Source organism: Canis lupus, chromosome X, assembly GCF_048164855.1.
Source record: "Canis lupus baileyi chromosome X, mCanLup2.hap1, whole genome shotgun sequence".
NCBI classification, from domain to species: Eukaryota; Metazoa; Chordata; class Mammalia; order Carnivora; family Canidae; genus Canis; species Canis lupus.
In genome coordinates, this window is record NC_132876.1 from 86,163,261 (window position 1) to 86,184,693 (window position 21,433).

The 21,433-nt window shown below is 34.4% G+C and overlaps 1 protein-coding gene across 10 annotated transcripts in view; it reads right to left on the reverse strand.

Annotated features, from left to right (window-relative positions):
* KDM6A (lysine demethylase 6A) overlaps positions 1–21,433 on the reverse strand; it is a 213,688-nt gene that overhangs the window by 46,506 nt on the left and 145,749 nt on the right. For 2 of the 10 annotated variants that reach the window (XR_012026460.1, XM_072816709.1), the window contains exons 9-17: positions 16,028–16,121; positions 13,001–13,127; positions 7,602–7,700; positions 7,238–7,457; positions 6,544–6,678; positions 5,938–6,093; positions 5,269–5,364; positions 4,291–4,392; positions 3,233–3,628 (exon numbers count right to left, since the gene is read on the reverse strand). Coding sequence is in view for 9 of the 10 variants with exons in the window: in XM_072816709.1 (XP_072672810.1) it covers positions 3,233–3,628; positions 4,291–4,392; positions 5,269–5,364; positions 5,938–6,093; positions 6,544–6,678; positions 7,238–7,457; positions 7,602–7,700; positions 13,001–13,127; positions 16,028–16,121 (1,425 nt within the window). In the remaining variant the exon portion in view is untranslated. The remainder of the gene's footprint in view (positions 1–3,232; positions 3,629–4,290; positions 4,393–5,268; positions 5,365–5,937; positions 6,094–6,543; positions 6,679–7,237; positions 7,458–7,601; positions 7,701–13,000; positions 13,128–16,027; positions 16,122–21,433) is intronic. The other 8 variants (XM_072816711.1, XM_072816718.1, XM_072816712.1 and 5 more) reach the window with 7 other exon arrangements.

Sequence of the window (21,433 nt, forward strand, 5' to 3'; positions counted from 1 at the left end):
TTTAGGAAACTTCTGACCTAGAATCCAATTCAATGAGATTTTTTAGACAACTTTCCCAACTGCATTACCAAATTATAAAGCTTCTACGGACACTGACTGGCCTGGGAGCCTGTGAAACCAAGGCTGTGGCTCTCTGCCACTTAGTATTCTGTCATATACAGAGGCCTCATGGCCTGTTAACTGAAGGTTCTTTCATTGGAATTATGTTTTTAAAAGACAGCAGTATTTCCAAAGTGGAGTTAAAAGAGTATTTACTGAAAATCTAAGCAAGTCAGGGAATTAGACATAATAAAGAATAACAGAATCATAAGTTACAATAGTAACACAGGTCCTCATTTATTAACTGCCAATGATACCTTAGCACTATAGGCATTCTAACAAAAATTACGTGTTATCTTTTTAACAATCTTTTAATGTTGAAAGACCCAGAACCCCCAAAATCCCATCCTCTCATCTACTCTAAGAATTCTCTCCTCTTTCTCCTGTGTTAATATCTCCCTCTCTACCAAACCCTGCCCATTAGCTTTCACTGCCCTACCCTCCAAATTTCTTTCTTATTTCTTCCAACTTACATTTAAAACAAAAAACAACTGTTAATCCCACTTCCCCTTCAGCTACCACTGTTTCTCTCCTTCCTTTTTATGTCATGATCTATGAGGATGGTACCTCTGACACTGTGTAGTGCACAGCCCACATGACTTTAAAGTCTCTGTGTTGGAACAGTCTGTATTTATTGCTTTCAATTTCTCTCCTTCCATTTTAGTGTTGAAGCCAACTACAGTTAGGCTTTTGCCCCCACCAATTCACCAAAATTGTTGTTATCCAAACGTTTTTTGTAAAGTGTCACACAGCAAATATTAGGGCCATACAGTCTCTGTTACATTCTTTTTTTTTTTTAATGCTTTAAAAATGAAAAATTCCTTCTTCATTTGTGGGCTGTAAAAACAAAAACAGTAACAAAAGCAGGTCGTGGTCATGGAGTAGATTTAGCCTTAGTTCTTCTTGGTCCCAGCAATGTCACCAAATACCTCAGATGGTCAATTCCCAGTCTTCAACCTAGACCTAGGAGCACTACATGATTTATACTTTGATCATGCTTTCTTCCTTAAAAGATTTTCCTCACTTGGCTTCCAGGGAATCACTCACATTCTCCTAGATCTCCTACTACCACCTCACAGGTCACTCCCCTTCTAATCTTCTTTACTAGTTCTTCAATTTCCTGACCTATCACACTGGAATGCTCTAAGGCTCACAGTCTTGAATCTTCTTCCTCCATCTACTCACTACCCCCTCTATACCTCCTGCATGGTGATCTCACCCAGACTCATCCATCCCTTGAGTTGAGTCAGGCTAGCTTGGACTCCCCTCTCTCACACCCCACTCTATTAGCTAATCCCATCAGTTCTAACTTCCAAATGAATCCAAAAGCTGACCGCTTCTACTGTTGCCATTCTGGATCTAGCCACCACCACCTCTTATCTTGGATTACAGCAATATATCTCCAAATCGGTCATATCATTTTTACCTTTGCCTCCTTTAGTCTATCCACAGAACACCAGAGAAGATCTAGTTAAAAACTAAGTCAGAACATGTTATTCCTCCACTCAAAACTCCCCTACAATTTCTCATGTAACACACAATAAAATTCAATACCCTTAAAATGGCCTACAAGGCTGAACATGATTTAGCCAGCTTGTTTCCAGCTGGACATTTACCTCCCTTCTCACCCTTTGTTGGCCTGGCTCAGCCATGCTTGCCACCTTGATTTGACTCAAAAAATGCAAAATACACTCCCTACCATAGGGCCTATTGCTCTTTGCTGTTCCCTGGACTTGTAAAATTCTTATCACAAATACCTTCAAGGCTCACTTCTATAACTCCTTCAGGTCTTTATTCACGTCACCTTCCAGTGAAGCCTTCCCGGACCTTCCTGTGAATCCTCTACCACTGATCTCTAGTGCTCCCCAGCTCCTCTTTCTAATACACTTTTCCAGAGAACTAATCAGATCATTACCTAATGTTCTATATAGACTGTTTTATTGTTTTTTAACTTGCATGAATTGAGACATTTTTGTGTGTTTGTGGATTTATCCCCAGAACCTGAAATAGGACATGGACATAGTACGTGCTCAACATTTAAGAATAAATTAAACTTCTAATCATAATAGAAGGGATGGTCCCAGCAACAGTAGTACCTCAAGAATAAACTTCAAAGTCTTAGAAAAGGAAATTATCTCAGTTTGATCAATAACATAAGGCTAACTAGCAGTAAGTCAAATATTTCTTAAAATGGACTAATAAAAGTACAAATAATTTGGCAATGTGTGTTGGCAAATTTTTTTTTTTTTTTGATGCTTACTCTTTGACCCTTCAGTTCTACTTTGAAACACCTGTTCCATGGAAACAATCCAAAACATAGGGGAAACTATGTGCATGAATATTTAGAAGTAAAAACTAAGAAATTATATGTCTAACAGTGAACTGAGTAAAATATGGCAGGTATCTTTGATAGAAATAATGTTCATGAAATCCATTATTCTGTTCTGAAAACTTCAAGGGCTCCACTTTGCCTTTGAGACAGATAGGCAACTTTCTCTACCTTCCTCAGCCTCATATTTCACCCCTCCTTCTTCATAATCTATACTCTAGGAGCACTTTACCAACTCTCCCCACTCCCAAATTCTCTAATTTCTGGAGACTCCAACATCTTAGTTTATGTGCCTTCCTAGGTACTCTGGCAACACTTTTCACCAAAGTTATGCTTCACAGTAATTTATAGTAACCGCTTCTCTAATGGTCTTTTTCACCCACCACAGTGAATATCTAAAACTTAGCATAAGCACCTGATCTTAAGTAGGTAATATATGTAGAAATGAACTAAGTAGCATTACATAAATGTTTATGCCATTGTAAATTAACAGTAAATTTTTGGGGACTGTATGATCTATTTTTTTTGGTGGGGGGGAAGTTCCAAGATTATGTGGGTGTGTATGTGTGCGTGTGCATGGGAGAGAATTTTATAATGGAGAAGAAAACATATTTGTGTGTGTGTGTGTGTGTGTGTGTATGTGTGTATAGGGAGTCAAAATGTAGCTAATAACATTATAGTACTGTAAAATGCTTATAAAAACAGTTCTTCAAACTTCTATTTCTTTTCCTCTCAAAATACATAATATCAAATAAAGACAACTATTATGTGAGGAGCCAACAAGGCAGTTAGTCCTTCTATTACCTGAGTGGAGTTAGATAGTTGGTTTTTCCACGGCTCCTCTGCGCTGCTGGTCAGGTTTGTGCGGTTATGAGGTAGAGTGAGTGCGTTTCGCTGCAGGTAAGGCACGTTTCCATTACTTCCACTTCCTGTTATGTGATTATTGCCTATCAATATAGTGTCTGTACTCCCCAGCGTTCTTGATGTGCTACAGGGAACATGGCCTGCAGAAAAGGGTCCGTTGGCCAAAGGCTGCCCAGGGCAGGCAGGGCGGACTCCAGGCTGAGAGACGCTAGGCACTCTGGTCAGAGCAAGCTGTGGCTGCTGGCCAGAGACTGAGTTTGTAGGCAGTGATGAGTCAGCTGTTGGCCCATTAGGAATTCCAGTAGATCGTACCTGTGCAACTCCTGTTTGTCTCATCTGTGAAAAAGCAAATGAAAAATAAATGCTGTAGTGTGGCCCATAAGGTAGAGAACTGGAATATGAAGGTGTATAACCAGGTAATCTCTGATTTTACCCTAACATTTAATTTCTCTAGGTTGAAAAATACAGTTTTAGAAACAAGAAATTTTGTTTGTTCATATTTAGATTAGCTTCCTCAGAAAAGCAGAAATCTGTTTTGAGAAACATCTCTTTAGTAATGATAAAAGAAAGCAGCTGAAAATTATGAAAACTTTGGAATTTATAGGTCTTTTTCCTTAAGCACAAAACAGGGGTTATCAAATTTTCATTCTAGTGTATTTATATGCCAGACCCTCCAAACTAAACAAGTCCTAAAAAATCTCACCTCAGTTTAGGATAGTTTGTTAAGTATTCAATAATATGAATAAACTCTTGGAACACAGGCAAAATAGCATGTAAATACATAACAAAATACCCAGTCTTATGCTCAAAATTAAATTTACAGCTGTTTTTACCTAAAAATTTCTGTCCATTATTAGTAGTTTAAGAAGTAAGATTACTAAATTCCACCAAATACTGGCAGAAAGAAGTGGGCATGAACATGCTCTAAAAGGATGTTTTAGTCAAGAAAAATACTCAAAATTCTAACAAATTTTAGGGGAAAAAAATGCTATACACACTTGGTGTTGTTGCATTAAGACAAACTGACTTTCCAGCTGTTCCAGCATCAGTTTCTGTGCTGGATTTAAGTTATTTCTATTTGCACGGAGCTGTTCCAAGTGCTAGAAGAAGAAGAAAGGAGAATACAGTCAAAGGCATATCTAAGAAACCAGCTCAAGCTCACTATTCTAAGCAACCTTGTCCTGAAATGACTAGACCAACTCAGAACTGCTGTCTAGCCAAAGATAGATTCCTGGTCAATGGCAATCAACCCCAGGATGAAGCCCTTTAAGAAGTTTGAGAAGGTAAGAAATAAACATTCATCTAAAGAGATTTACTATAATGTGATATTTGAGACAAATGGGCATAAAATTTTACTCATTAAAACAGTATTTTTCAGTATTTACACAGAAAGTTCTTTAAGCTTAAAAATGCATGACAAGTACACTCAATGTAGCACCGTTTAGAAAAGGAAAGTTTGAAGATAGCCTGACTATCCAAAACTAGTGCTCTGCTTAAATAAAGGTGTGACACCTACATAAAGAAATACACTGTAGCTATAAAAGAACAAAGAAGCTCTTTACATACTGACATGGAAAGGTCTATAAAAATACATTGTTAAGAATACATATAGCATTCTACCATTTAGGTAAAAAAGGAGAAAAATAATAACAACGAAAGAAGGAGGATACATATTTGCTTGTACATGCATGACATTATCCGAGGAAAGATAGGTAAACTAATAACACTAGCTGGCTGTTAAAAGGAGAACTAAGTGGGTAGGAGCAGGAGCTGAAAGAATTTATACAGTCTATAATCGTATCGATGCAGTTTGAGCCATATGAATATACTACCTGTTTAAAAGTGTGTTTTACTTATGTGCATATTAATTGGATTTACTGCTATTCAACTTGAAGAATACTTAAAAATTTAAAGTTTACTGCTTTTACTCTTTTTTTAAGAGGAAAAACAATCTGTCTAAAGTGTATCTTACATACCTGTAATTTCTGTGGTGTCAAACACCACGAATGAGCTTGTTGCTGTACTGGAGGATGTGACACTGCATGGCCACTACTCCAATTATCAGAAGTATTCTGAGGAAAATTGTAAAAAAAAAAAAAAAAAAATTTAAAGAATATTTGGTTAAATCCATAGAGTTACTAACAATGACTAATGAAGGCCAAATGACTATGAACTGGAATATTTACATATAAAACATGTTATGACATTAAATTCTTTTAAAGATAATTTTACATGCATAATAAATTTGGGAGATCGTAAATTTAAAACAAAAATATTGATTCTTTAATAAGCCACCCAAAAAGGCCCACCCCTAAACTATGGCCCAAATGGCTAACCTAAATAGCACACTGTCCACTAGATTCAACAATAAATTTATCTCAATGTCAGGAGAAAAGTGATGATGAGAAGTGTGTTGAGATCTTAACGGCAGGGAGATGAATAAAATGATTTGATGAATGCAAATTTATCCCTACTTTCTATATTTAATATGATGCTAAGAATCTGGGATGGAAAAACTCAAACCTTTCACTCTTTGATGTCCACAGATTTAAAATAAAGGACAAAATATATTCAAACTGCACAAGTACAGGGCAGTTAGGAGTTTCCTTTTTGACTGGGATTTTCTATTTCTCTAAAACATATACCTTTGTTGGACTAGATGTTCTTTTCCTCTTGGCAGGACTGGACAGGTCATCTACTTGGCTAGAAGGAATCATGTGTAGTGGCAAGGACTGCTGTGAAATTGGTGTTTGACTGAGGCCTAATACAGGTTCAGTATTTGGATGATGAGGTTTACATGCCTAAGAATCACAGAAGGAAGACAAAAATAGGGTTCTATATATTCTTAGTTCATTCCTTCAAATTATAAAACTTTACAAACTGCATACTTTTCAAAGCTATGTGGACATCGCTGATTGCAATTATTGAAAATCAAAATCAAATGACTCATCAATGGAGGAATGTGTACCTTCCTTTGAAAAACTGCTTTAAAAATTAAACAAACCACTGTAGCATTATTTTAAGATATCTCCTTCAAAATCATGAAAATGCACAAAGGTTCTAAATTGGCACCCCAAAATTTCTTCCCGTATCAGAGGGAGTTTTATTTTGATCTAGAATCCCTTTGCAATTAAAGCAAAAGGCTTTTCATTAATAAAAGCCTCCTGTACTTAGTAAAATACGCTTGACCACTATAGATTGAAAAGAACCCTTAAAGCTGGGCACCTGCAGAACATAACCCAACTTCTCACCTGCTGTGCTGTGTTCATGGCACCCTGCCTGGAGGTAAGCTCTGCGGGGATTGGTAGGCTCCACGCCTCCTCAATACTAGGAAGTAATTTAGTTTTATTCTGTAGACTACCTTGTGGAAGGTTACACAACTGAGCCTAGGAAAAATTATGTAAAAAGCAAATTTAACACAAGCCTACTTGAGTAAGAGCAAGTCCACTATATCTTCCTAAATGCTATAACTAATTGTTTTTAAAAGAAAATAGATTCTTAATTTGGGGTTTCAGAAAGATACTGAGTATAAAGAGGGTAACCGGAATATAAACCTTTGTGAGAATTAAAACAAAGCTAAGCTCTGTTTTCAGAGTTCTCATAGCTGTCTTCTCATGAAACTCCAAGCAAGAGTGAAAGACAGTGTTTGTGTTCTTTTTTTCTAAAATGCTATGACAACTTAAAAATGTAGACAGTACATAGAAAAAAATTATGTAAATTAATATGCATCAACAGTAAATGTGCAAAAGATCATCTTTTAAATACTGCATATCTTACTTAAAATGAAAAGTAAAATAATATTACAAGCTATGGTATGTTTACAAAATATGGAAACAAATTATAGACATCAAAACACAACTAGACAAACTTTCCAGCCACCCGCCTCCTGCCTGAGTGTCATGGGGAAACATGTGCCTTTAAAAAATTGCTATTTAAAAGTTTTACCTGTAAATACTTAATTCGTGCTGCAAGTGCAGAGGTATTACTACAACTTTTGCTTCTGGTTGCATTTAAGTAGCATTTAATGGCATCCTGAGGCTGGTTGCAGGATTCGTAGAGTGTGCCTAGGTCCATCCAGGCTGCAGCATGGCCATGGTCCAATTGTACAGCACAAATATAAGCCTGTAAAGCATCCATAGGCTGATTTTGCTGCTGATATAGCACGCTAGAAAGAGAAAGTAATAAAAAAAATAGGTCAACTAAGAAAAACTACTTAGCTTCATATGTGATATGAACTACCAAGTACATTACATATGATACAACTGGTGTATATCAAGTATGACACCATTAGTTTTATATGACGTCTTACCCTATTGAACACCATGTATCTGCACTTGCTTCTGATTTATCAATAGACTGCCTGTAAGATATAAAGGCATCCTGAACTTTCCCAATACTTGAATAGCACCTGAGAGGGGAGAGAAAAAAAAAATCCAGATAACTCAGTTAATACTGATTGATTAATCTGCTGAATAATGGACTACATATATCAAAGCAAATAAAAATATCCTAATAAGCCAACGTATTTCTGTGAATGTGTTTTTGTGTGTGTGTGTGTGTATATATATATATATATATATAAATTGTGGTGTACATTATAATTAACCATTAAGTAAAATTTATTATAGTCTTTCTGATAAGTGCTAAAGCACACCGCATTAATGAATATTAAAATAATTAAAGACTATATTACTTCAATATATTGAGTTGAAAGCGCACACGTGCATACACATGCACGTGCCATTCCACTTAAATCATTTTATCTATTTATATAGCTTACATTCAGTAAAAATACAGAGTTAAAAACCAAAAAAAACATTCTATGTAAGACTTGCTGAATCAGATTTCAATTCTCCTTTCCTAAATAATATCCATGAGGTCAATCATTCTGTAATTCGTTAAAAAAATACAAATATTAAGACGCAATTAAGATCAAGCTAAATATCAAAATCAGTAATAGTAAGGTGAGTGCATTATTTCATGACACGTAAGGGTAGAAGGTATGATTAAAGTTTCAAGGACCTGGGACTCCTGAGTGGCTCAATGGTTGAGTGTCTGTCTTTGGCTCAGGGCATGATCCTAGAGTCCTGGGATTGAGTCCCACATCGGGCTCCCTGCATGGAGCCTGCTTCTCCCTCTGCCTATGTCTCTGCCTCTCTTTCTGTGTCTCTCATGAATAAATAAAATCTTTAAGAAAAAAAAGTTTCAAGGACCTGTCATTTTCTTAATGCAGATGTACCAGATGGATACACAGAGTAGCAGCTGAAACTATAAACACAGAAATTATTTTCTTAATGCCTGGCACTAAGGAAAAAAAAAAAAAAAAACCCAGTCCCTGACTTCAAGGAGCTTACAATTTAGTTGAGGGTTCAAGACAGATTACAAATGTCATGATGCTGCATCCTATGGCTGGCACAGACAATAACTGGTCTGAGAATTTAGGGTAGAAGACATCACAATACACACTACAGGATTTAGGAGAAGAAAGGGAAGGATAACATTAAGGAATCTGAATATGTATAGATGTATATCGTTTAGATCAGAGATTACCTATTATTAGCTAGTATGTGGCAATTTGACCATGAAAATAAAATGGAAAAACATATACATACATAAATTTTCCATTAAACCATTAAACTAATTAGTATTTATATTGTAACCAACTTATTCTGAAAAACAACTGGCTGAGTAAATAGCAAAAATTCTTAAATGTTTTTCCGTGCCCAAATAGCATATTTAGATCCTCATAATTATTCTTTGAAATGTTACTGATTCCTGTAATCTAAAAGTCTGGGAACTACTGATCCAGAAATGATGAGAGAAGGCATTTCAAAATGTTGTCTGAACAGTATGAGCAAAACCTAACGTATATAAGACAGCACAGATACAAAGAGTAGAGCATTATAAATTCAGCCCAAGGATACCCTGAAGTTTTTGTTCTTCTAACAGGGGAAATAGTATCATGAAAGAACTTTATAGGAATATTAATCTGTTAACAGTGTGTAGGGATCAACTGAAAGGAAAATAGATTATGGACAGTAAAAAAGAAGGCAGCTATACTCACTGGTTTGGAACAGCCCAAAACTGGGGTCAAAGTAATGAGAGTGGCAAGAAAGAGAAAAGGAGAAATAGTAAACCAAAAAGACTAGATAAAGACTTTGTGATTGATTAGATAACCATGAGGGGAGAGGGGGGTTATAACAGATTTAAGGCTGAGCAAAGAGAGTTTGTTTGTTTGTTTGTTTATTTATTTATTCATTCATTTTAAAATATTTTATTTATTTATTCATGAGAGACACAGAGAGAGAGAGAGAGAGAGAGAGAGAGAGGCAGAGACACAGGCAGAGGGAGAAGCAGGCTCCATGCAGAGAGCCTGATGTGGGACTCGATCCTGGGATTCCAGGATCACGCCCTGGGCCGAAGGCAGGCGCCAAACCTCTGAGCCACTTAGGGATCCGAAGCAAAGAGAGTTTAGAAAAAAAAAAAGATGACCTCACTGGCAAAAATAAAAGGAGAAGAGACGATTTAAAAAAGAATGATGATGAATGAGGTTCAAAACATGCTTTCTTTGACGTGAGGTAAGAACAGTAAAACAGATAATGTTAGGTAAGGAATAGAGGATGTGGTCCTGAAATTTAATACTTTGAAATGTAGAAACCTAGATTCAGAACTCATCCATATAGAAGAGAGGGTTTAAGAACATAGGACAGTACAAGGGAAAGGTGAAAATAAGCTTAAGGAATCACTAATCTTGTGGTTTGGGCAATATGAAATGTCAGTGACTGAGGCAGAGAAGGCAGTGTCGGAGAGCACCTGCAACTTTTATGAAGGGAGAATTCAGGAGAAATCATTAATGATGCCAAACAGGGACAGACACTACAAAGGAAGGGAATGCTTAACAGATAGTAGTAAACACGTTGTGTTTGTCATTGTTAAATCAAAGTCAAATCTCAGATTTATAGACAAATTTACCTAACTACTGGGAGGAATAAGCAGTAATTCCCCAAACCAATGTTTCCATATTCCATTCCTACAAAGTGAAAACAGGAAACCAATGTACCCAAATACAGATGTCCCAATCTAACCACCAACCACTTTTCCTCTAATAAAACTTAACTAAGTCCCCCTGAGACAGCCTTGTGTCTCTGAAAAAGCAATGAGTGAACCTAGGCTCTAGTTCCTATTCTGGTGTAGTTACATGTGTGACTGTGACCTTGGACAGCACATTTTACTCCTCTGAACTCACCTTCTACATTTGCAAAATGACAAATTTACAGAGTGAAGCAGGTGACCTCCCTGGTCTCTTCTAGCTCTAACATTCTACAGTTCTGTGATAATAATGTCAATGATTAGTACTAGTATAAGAGTATTATCACATTACCCTTGTATTAGGATATACACAAGCCAAATGACATCTTCAACACAGACCTGAATGCAAAAGTAATAAAAAACCTTAGAAAATCCCAAAGCTATTTACTGATACTTGATGTCTTCATTGAAAGCTTTAATAACTTTTAAAACATATTTACTTATAAAAATTTTCTCACAACAAAACAGATTAGAAGCAACATATTAGAAGGCAATGAAAGGTCAAAAAAAGTAAAAAATTAATGAAAAAAGTCTAAAACAATTGTCAAATTAGGTTATTGGGGATAAAAAATGAACACCTAATATGATAATCTTGAACTCCAAAACAAATTAAACTGTGGTAAGTATCCTTTATATTTGAGAAATCGGTAAAGCATGTTGTATGTTTGGAAAATTTTATCTGGAAAAAATTCAAACAAAAGCATCTCAGTGGCTTAACATGTAAAGTCAGGAAAAAAAAAAAAGTCCGTTAACTAAAATAAACAAAAACAAAAAACCCCTATTGTGAAATACTGCTCATTGAGCTGAAAATTACAGCATTACTAAAATAGTAATTTTAGATGTTAAAATACTAAAAAGACATCAACACTACTGTATTGTATTAAACTAATTATCTTAGGTCAAAAGGAAAATAATTTCTGGCATACACATCTTTTAACCTGTATTAAAAGAAATGTTCATATGTAAATGTTAACACTAGAGGCGATGACTAGGCAGCTCCTACTTCCCAGTACTGGCCTCCTTTCCAGTCACCGTATGAGGCCTCCCACTGTGCAACATTAACACTAGCAATGGTGCTACCTCCAAACGCAAATGGTGTTGTCAGTTCATTTATTACATTTACTGAAAAGCCACTTTGCTAGGCGAGAATATACAAAGATGGTAAGATCCACTTTCTACTCCTAAATACCTTCAGTGAAAGAGAAAGAAAAAGTTTGGACTCTCCAGCTTTACTAGTGAGCAACCCAAATTAGATGATTTTATAAACCTTGGAAGGTATTAGAAAATTTCTGCTAACAATAGGTACTTTCCCAGCCGACTCTTATTGTACACTATTAATGACTAATCAAAATTTTATTTTAAAAAATCTTAATATTACTCCATCTCACACACACTTCACTAAATTTAAAGGAAAAATGAAACCATGCAAAACACTAAAACGTAATGTGATTATTTGGCAAACTCAAAAAGCTTCAAATTAAAATAGGATAATTGCAAAAAAATCATAAAATTGAAACCTTTAGGGTAAGAAGGTATCTAACAGATAATCTATAACCAGGGTTTCCCAACCTCAGCACTGACATTTTGGGTTAGATAATCTTTTGTCATAGAGGGCTGTCCCACTAGATGCCTGAAGCATTCCCCATAGTTGTGATAACCAAGAATCTCCAGACATTATAAAATGTCTCCTATGGGACAAGAGAGTCCCCTATTAAGACCAATGATCTAAAATAATCCTCTTATTTAATAGGTTAAAAGCATCAAGAAATTTAACATCAAGAAGTTTAACTGTACCATCTATGATTCCACATATAGTAGCTTACCTAAGGCTTGAATCCAAGTCTCTCAGCAATTAGTACATTGATCTTTCCACCGTACCACAAAAACTAAAACCGGTTAGGAACCAAATTATAATCTAATAATGGCCCCAAAATATAATCTATCAGATACATATACAAATGTATATGTATACAAATCTATGAAATACATATACATATCTGATTTCAGATAATCAGTAAGCACAATTTTGGGATTTAAAGTACAGAGAAAAGTTCATAAACTTGCAGAAAACTATTTTCATTATATGTCACTTTACTGTTCCAATAAGTCCAATAATAATGTATCTACTTTCTCACTGTGAGATTTTAAGTATAACGGATTTGAGACCTACTTTTAATCAAACTATGTCCATTCTAATGTATATACCATTATTCAAAATTACAAAGAGCAGGGTCCCATTGCCTACTGGTGGTCACCAGGCAGAATAAGAAATTAGTTCTGTTCTGTTAAACAGACATATAAATAAAATACTAGAAATCAGAAGAAAAGGCATTTAAATACTAGAATGAAGAACTACTATCTGATAAGACTTTTTAAAAACTAGCAACAATTCAAGTCAAATGAAAATCCAACAAGCAAAATAAGAAATGTCCTGGTAGACCAGATTATGCTGTGAGAAAACTACCACATTCAGAAGTTCTCTTTTATTTAACTTTCAAAAATCTTTGTGGTAACATATTTAAAGAGAGAAATACACTGTAAATGCAAGCAAACATTTTAGCTCATAATTCAAATCTCTTAGCTAGAATAAACAAAACCAAAACTTAAGTATAGTCTCACCTTCCAAGGAAATACCAGGACTGGCCAGAATTAGGATCTGCTTCCAAGGACTTTTGGAGATACTGAATAGCATAGCTTTCCTTGGTAGCTTTATCTCCCAGAAGATCTACAGTGTGATGCATCCAACCTATAGTATATGATTAAAAAATATTTACCTAAATGACTTAATTGTTCTTTAGTTTTTAAGAATACCAAGCAGAAAACACCTGAGAGTAAAAATTTTTTCAGTCAATTTTATTTAGTTTAGCATACACATTCCCAAAATTTAGAACTGTCAATTCTGATCATAAGAAGTCTGTTTCTCAAAGGAAGGTAGAGTCAAACCTATAAAGAACTTATTTCCAGAGAAACTGAAACAATATTAAGCACTTAGCAGATTACATTTAGTAGATTACAAACTACAGTTCCTCTTTTCTAATTTTGGTATTTGAAAAAATTCCAAGTTATGAAACAAAGAATATAAAGATGTTCAATTTTATTCAGTGCTCTATGTAAAACTTTACATACATTTTAAGACTCTCCAAGATAGTCTATTAACTCAGTGTTTATTTCCAAGGAAAATATAAGACCATTTAATCAATGATAGCTCAGAGTACAACACAAACATATAACCCTACCTCCCTGGCATTGGCCACATATATTCACAACTTACCTAGAACAAAAACTCTAAAGCATTCAACATTTAAAAAAAAAAACAAAACAAAACAAAAAAAACACACCCAAGGCTAAGAAAAGTATATTGAAATGGTGCAGATAAGAATGGGATAAAATGAGTACCACAAATGTTTAATAAATGTAAATAGTGCATAATCTCAATGATATGAGATTCTCAAAAAGTTGAATACACAGAGGCAGATAGTAGAATGGTAGTTACCAGGAATGGGGAGGTAGGGGAATGGGGAGATACTGGTCTAAGGGTACAAAGTTATAGTTATGTAGGATGAATAAGTCTAGAGAGTAATGCACAGTAGAATGACTGTAATTAATGATATTGTAATATATACTGGAAATTTGCTGAGAGAGTAGGTTTTGGGTGTATCACCACACATAAACAAATAGTAAACTATATAAGTAGATGGACATGTTGATTAGCTTGACAATACTAATCATTTCACTATGTATAGGTATAGCAAAACATCATGTTGTACACTTTAATATGCATAATTTTGATAGGATAGAGAAAGGGAAAGGGAAAAGGGGGAAGGAAAGGAAAGGGCGATGCAAGCAATCAAAAGATTGGATCATGAAATACTGTATTCTAAAACCTTCAAGACACGCAGGAATAATTTGGTTTAATTTGCTGGGCAAATTATATTTCAGTTGCAGATCAATTCAAGTGCATAAAATCAGCTCTGTTCTTTGTATATAGTCCATATTTTATATAACAAATAAGGACCCTTATTTTCTGACATTTATTATAGTTGCTGTGCTCCAAAATATTATTTTTTTTATTTTTTTTATTTTTTTATTTTTTCCAAAATATTATTTCAAGGAGATTGAGTTACTATGTTTTATGGAAATACACGTCAATCATTACATTTACATTTATTCATCTGTTCCTCCTTTATTCCCTATTACTAGTAAGAATGGAACCTAGAGAAACAAGCTCTAAAAGGAGCTGCTTAAGCAGCAGTGACAAGCAAGTAGGAAGAACTGATGTGCAGACATAAGTTAGACTTAATTAGGAGAAGTATTTTTCCTTTCAAAACTTATTATAGTTATACACTCTGGAATATGGTAAGCCAATGTCAAAGAGGACAGGTGATTCAGATAAAATTGAAAACTATTTTGATCTATTTCTTAAATTTAAAAGGGGTATGTACATTTTTGCTATTGACATATTCTTCACTGCAGCTAAAATGCATAAAAACGTATAAATAGTGTGAATTAAAAAAAAACCATTCATATTCAAATATTAGCTGAATGAGTAAGCTGCCTTATGCTAAAGGCATTTTGTTCTTTTTACTTAAGAACTAGCACAAAACCTTTACTGCAAATGTTTTAAGTTTTTTTAAAGATTTTATTTAGTTGAAAGAGTGTGCACACATGAGTCGGGGAGGGATAAAGAGAGAGGAATAAACTTGTTTTAATTTAAAGATACAAATTCACACTACTCAAACATGATCTGTAAACTTATTTTAAAAGTATTCAAATACTTCTATAATTTTTAAAAGTATGGATAACTCACATAAAATTCTAACCAGAGATTAAATTAAAAAGAAAGCTAAAATCCAAAGTTTTATATTATATTAGGGCAATGTGTCCATTTTGATTAATTAATCATATAATATGTATCAGTATCATGAAGATCAGTGATAAACTCTAGGCTTAAGTGATTTTTAACATTATATAAAAATAGTCACATTGTGAAAATATTCATATTCCTACAACACTAGTTACAAATTAAGAATAAATTATTGCCCAGACCAAAAACAAATAAACTAAAAATTGGGGGAAAGGGGGACACCAAAATAACACCTACAAGAAACATGACTCAGTAACTACACAAAACTAAACATAAGGAACTCAATCACTCTCTTGGTCAGTGACATATTACATCTAAATGGCTACATTTCTTCATCCTCAATGTTAGAATAGAATTACATGTAAACAAAAACTCTACTGTTAGATGTTCCACAACTTTTAAATGAACTGTTTTAGTTAATATTATTGACAGAGCTGTGATAGCAAGCTGACCAACCACTAAGTAATTTTACACAAATCACTTAACTTCATTCAGTGCTAAGCATATTTGGCACAAAGGAAGTATTCAACTCCCTTTACCCATAGGTTAAGTACTAGAGAATAATTCTGAGAATTTAAAAAGACTAGCTGTACTGAAGAACTATAATGAGATGGACAATGCTTGGCTGAAGGTGGAAATATGCTGAGTTCAGTTAATTCTATCAACTCTGGGTAAAAGAAGAAAAAAGAACAGAATACATGAGCCACGTATTTGCCATCCTTGACATGTAAAAATCATAAAGAGAAATACTTATAATACACTAAATGTACACTATTACATACCTAACTGTTGTAAGACAGTTGCCTTTACTTGTGCAGAAAGGTTTTCCGTCTGCAAAAGTTGTTCATAAGCTTCCTTTGCAGAATGATACTTCCTCTAAAGAGCAGAAAAAAGAGATTTAAAGAAAAATAAATTGGGATCTTTAAAGAATTAGCTCATATATTAAGATCTACTACTTAATACTAAACAAAGAGAGACTTACTACATAATACTGATACTTTAGCATACTTCTTACAACCAACTAAAAGAAAAAAGTGCTATTCCATTACTGACTGTTCCCGTAACACTAGACACTTGTGGATAATTGGCAATGTTTCAGAGTAACGCCAGTAAAACATTCAATACAATAAAGTATTAAAATATGCCTTTTAAAGAATTTGCCAAATCAATTGTATAATCATCTCAACTTATTTAATAACAAATAATTTCATCCTTATTTAGTAACACCGATGAAGCTAGAGAAGTATTTTACCTTCAAGTGCTTAATCTGTCTATAACCATCAAGTTTCCAAGCAACAGAGCATATACCAAAAACGCTTTAAAAAATCTAAGTGCAAAAGGAGTTAAAATCTAAGTTTAAATGATACACTGCTAGATATCCTACGGAAAAAATGTATAATATGTATGACTTTAAAGATACCAAAACTCTAGTACTTATAGAGTAACAGCATTCACAACATCTAAGGTTCCATAGGCAAATCTCTAAATGAAACTATTTACCTGTAGTCCTCTTCCCCCCCAAAAGTACTAATGTGACGGAAACCAATTATTGCTACAATCATAAAGCTTAAGACAACTCCTCCAAGAAAAAGGGGAAGGGGGAAGAGGGATAAGCCAACAAAAGAAAACCTCATAAAAATTACCTTTAAAACATACTCATCAGAACAATGGATTGAAGTGGCTTTTATTCATTAACAGCAATAGTCCATAGCTGCCTGAGCAAACAAATTCTTCTCAACAAAAACACAGGTAGAAAAATACAAAACTAGATGTAGGAGCCTCAGGCAAACCACTGAAACTATGATTCAACATCCATTAAAACAGTTAATACCTAATCTTTCTATCTGGAGTTGTTCTAAGGATCAAATGAGATAAGCAAAGAGCCAGAGAAACAAATAAGGAGCTACATGAATACAGTATGTCAACACAGGAAAGATATGAAAGAACTGGCCACTGGGATTAACAGAAGTTACTACATAAACTTCTACTCATCACTAAAATTAGTTCCCCCCTAAATATTAATCTGATCACAAAAAGTCATTTAGACAATTAATACAAGAAAAGGACCAAATTATCCAACTCAATTCCTTCAAACGATATGCTAAAACATACTTCCAAACACAAGTGTTAAAAAAAAAAATACAACATATTTAAAAAACTGGTTGCATCACATTGCATCCACATAAAGTTCGATTTCTACCTCATATCATATATAGGCAGTAGTATAGGAGAGAAAAAAATGTAGGAGAATATTTCCTTGAGATGGTAAAGAATTTATTTGACATGGCCAAAACAATGCAAATCATAAGGAAAAGTAAAGATGTGATATAAAACACACAGCAGAAAAATAAGCAATGGGCACAAAACCAACACATAACAGGTGAAAAACATGTGAACAAGTGTGTATCTCTAGAAATCAGAAAATGCAAGTTTAAATGAGATATTACCACCATCAGATTGGCAAACATAAGAAAGACGGGTAATTCAAGTCTTTTGGAGATGTGAGTGAAGGAAAACATCCATGCCCTGCTGGAAGGGCATTCACTCATGAAATTAGGTATGTAAATATGCTACAATCCAGCAAGCTCACTCTTGGGACACAGATTCCAAAGAAACCTTTCCACAGATAATGCTCTAAATGGTACTGTTTATAGTATCAGGAACTGGGGTCAACTTAGGTCTATGTCAGTCACAAGGGAGTGAAAAAGAAATATGATGGATGTTTATACTAGAACAATAAGCAGCAACTAAATATGGCATATAAAAAGCAACATGAGTTTATCTTTAAAGGTGTTTTAAGTTTTGCCTCTGGTAATGCTGGAGTAGCTGTTCCACAGATAGCATTCAGTTCCGGATAAAATATAAAAGTCAACTATCAGATAGCCTAGAAAGAAACCAAAATGAGGTGAAAACCAGAGGCACTAACTCTTAGGGAAAGGGAATGGCACTGGAAGAGTAACCCCTTTTTACTAGGATTTTCACCTGAGAGCAGGCCTTAGTTGGTGCCTGGTTGGCTAGAATTCAAAAATGAGCAATCTCACTAGCTTGAAAAATCAGGGGACAGATTTTGAGGCTATCAGAAGAGCTGGAAGTAAGGGGAGAAAGAGCCCAGGGAGGAGAGTGAAAGAAAGAAAACACCAAATTCTGCAATTAAACTCTGCCTAAATCTCTTGTTGACTGCTGAACTATGCATGAATAAAACAGATGTCCAGCAGCCTAAAAGAACTAAAGAGACATTTCAGCCACTGTCTACTATAGGGGTGACCACATTTAGAGTGTGACTTGAGCAAAATTAACTGGCTGATACAAAACAAAAACATCAATCTTCAGAAAAATACAACAAAGTCATTCCACAATATATTATTCATGATAATGGAAGATTCCACCTATGTTCAAAAGAAAAGGGAATTAATGAAAATCATCCATGAAATTACTAAAATGAAATTTGTAAATAATTTTAAAGCAGCCATTTTAACAATGTTCACAGACATTAAGAAAAATATCATAATAAATGAATGGGCAAGAAATTAGAGCATGGAAAGAAACAAAAATTCTAAAACTGAAAAATATCTGAAATTAAAAAAAAAATCACTGGATAGACTGAATAGATTGGAGACTTAAAAATAAAGCCATCCAAAAATAAATGAGGCAGTAGCAGTCTATCATACATGTAGTTGGGAGTCCAAGAAGAAGGGAGAAAGAATGGGGCAGAAAAGATATAATGGCAGAGAGCTTTCCTGAACTGAGGAGAGACATCAAATCCCATATCCAAAAGACTAAGAAAACCACAAAGGGAAAAAAACAAGTCCCTGGGCACTTCATAATTAAATTCTTAAAAACCAAATGGAAAGAACACTTTGAAAACAGCCAGAGAAAAACACCAAAATACAAAGGATACAACAAGAAATTAAATATAATGGACTACACATTCCAAATTAAATATAATGGACTAGACATTCCAAACAAAAAAGACAAGTCCAGAAAAGATTTAGAAAAGAGCCAAAAATATATTGTAAGAGATGCACTTTACATATAAACACACAAGAAGGTTGAAATAAAAGGTTGAAAAAGACACCATGTAAACACTAAGCATTAGAAAATTGACATGAGCAGATTTGGGTCAGATTAAATAGTCTTCAAGGCAAAGATTATTACCAGAGATAAAAGAGTATTTCATAATGATACAGAACTAGTACATCAGACATAACAAAAGACCTTCAAAATACATGAAAAGACCAATAGAATTAACATTGATAAAATACTATCTAATCTACATAATTTATTCCAATTTCACCAACTGTCCAACTAATGTCCCTTTTCTGGCCCAAGATATAATCCAAGACATTCCATACTGTGGTCAGGTAGCATGTCTCCTTATTTTCTTCCAACCTGGGACAAATTCTCAGTTTATTTTCAGTACCCTGATACTCATAAAAAGTACTGGCTAGTTACTTTGAAGAATGTCCCTTGGAAATTAGTAAGTACCACCTTGTAAGGAAAAATTCATCATTCTTCATTCATTCATCAAAACTCTAGAGTAAGAAAAAAGTGTCCCCTTTTTTCATTTATTTGCCATTTATATTCACAATCCATAGCATCAACAATTCATTTACAAATGAATATAAATTCAAATAGAAATATACAAATAAATTCATTTATATTCACTTACTTATGGAATTTATATAGATTTATATAGAATTATTCATTTCAGTATGAGCTAAAACAATTCATTCTGTACTTTATATTTCATTATTATATTTAGTTTCTAAACTTGTGTCCGATTTGTTGATTAGAAACCCCAACCCCTCAAGTTGACTGTGTTCTTTCCACACGCCCTCATCATTTTTTGAGCACTTCTTTATTTTGTGGCGCAAAATGTTCTAAAGCTCATCTTGTAATTTCCTTGCCTAAGCCCTAGACTCACCCACTTCTCCCCCAGGAATCCCTGGTTCCATTTATATTTAATATAGTATTTAGAAACAAAGATCTGGGTGCTCACATATTCAATGTTGCTGGGCTGGGTTATTGCCTCCAACTTCTCCCAGCAAACACAGCTAGAAAATATATTTATGTGTATACTAACACACACACATACATACACACACAGAGGCCCATATTTCTAACCAACTACTCATACTCATAAATAAACATATATTCATAATCATACCTCCAATTACAATCCAACACCAGAGTTCAGTCTTGCCTTGCCTTTCCGTATTTGTAAGTACTGACAGTGAAAAACCTGGTTCTCATTATCCATAATACATTTGCTAATTCCTAACATTCACATAAAGTAGTTACAGAATTCCTAATCCATACCACTGTGACAAAGTTAATTGTAGTACAGGATTTGTTTACAGTTCTTGTCTCCAGCTTTAGACTATAGTCAAAATACTACTCTCTAAAGTTACTTAGGTTAGTTCTTTTCATATCCACCCCCTTCACTATACTTATGTTATTCATTAGTTAGGTTCATTTGTTACTGTCTGCATTCTATTTTGGGTTAACTCACATCCTTGGTGGTCCCAATTATTCAACTAATTTTGGGATATGAGAAACATTACCAGGTTTTAAGAGTTAGAGCTATATAAAATATATACTCAAGAAATTCCACCTTTTTCTCATCCCTATTACCCAATTCACAACAACCCTTGGTAGGTAACCAATCTCGTTTGTTTCTGGTTTATCCATTTCAGTATTACTTCTGCACAAATGGCAAATGCATACTTTGCTTTTGCACATGTGTATTTTCTTTCACAAAGGGTTGTATATTATACTCTTTTACACTGCATTTTTTTTTCACTTAGCAGTACATTCTGGAAATCAATCCACGTAGTGATCCACATGTCTTCCTCATACTTTTCTACATCCAACTCCTCTACCTGAATGTACCATAGTTTATCCAACCATTCTCCTATGGACATTTAAGTTTTTTCCAATATTTTGTAATTACAAACAATGCTCCAGTCAATATCCTTGTGCCTATATATTTTCATAGTTTTGGAGGTATATTTTCAAGGTATACTTCTAGATGTGAAGTTGCTGAGTCAAAGGGTAAGTGCATATAAAGCTTTGTTAGATTACTGCCAAATTCTGCTCCAGATGGGTTGTACCAGTTTGTATTATCACAGTGCAAGAGAATGCCTGTTTCCCCACAGCCACTTATAATTTTTGCCCATCTGATATGT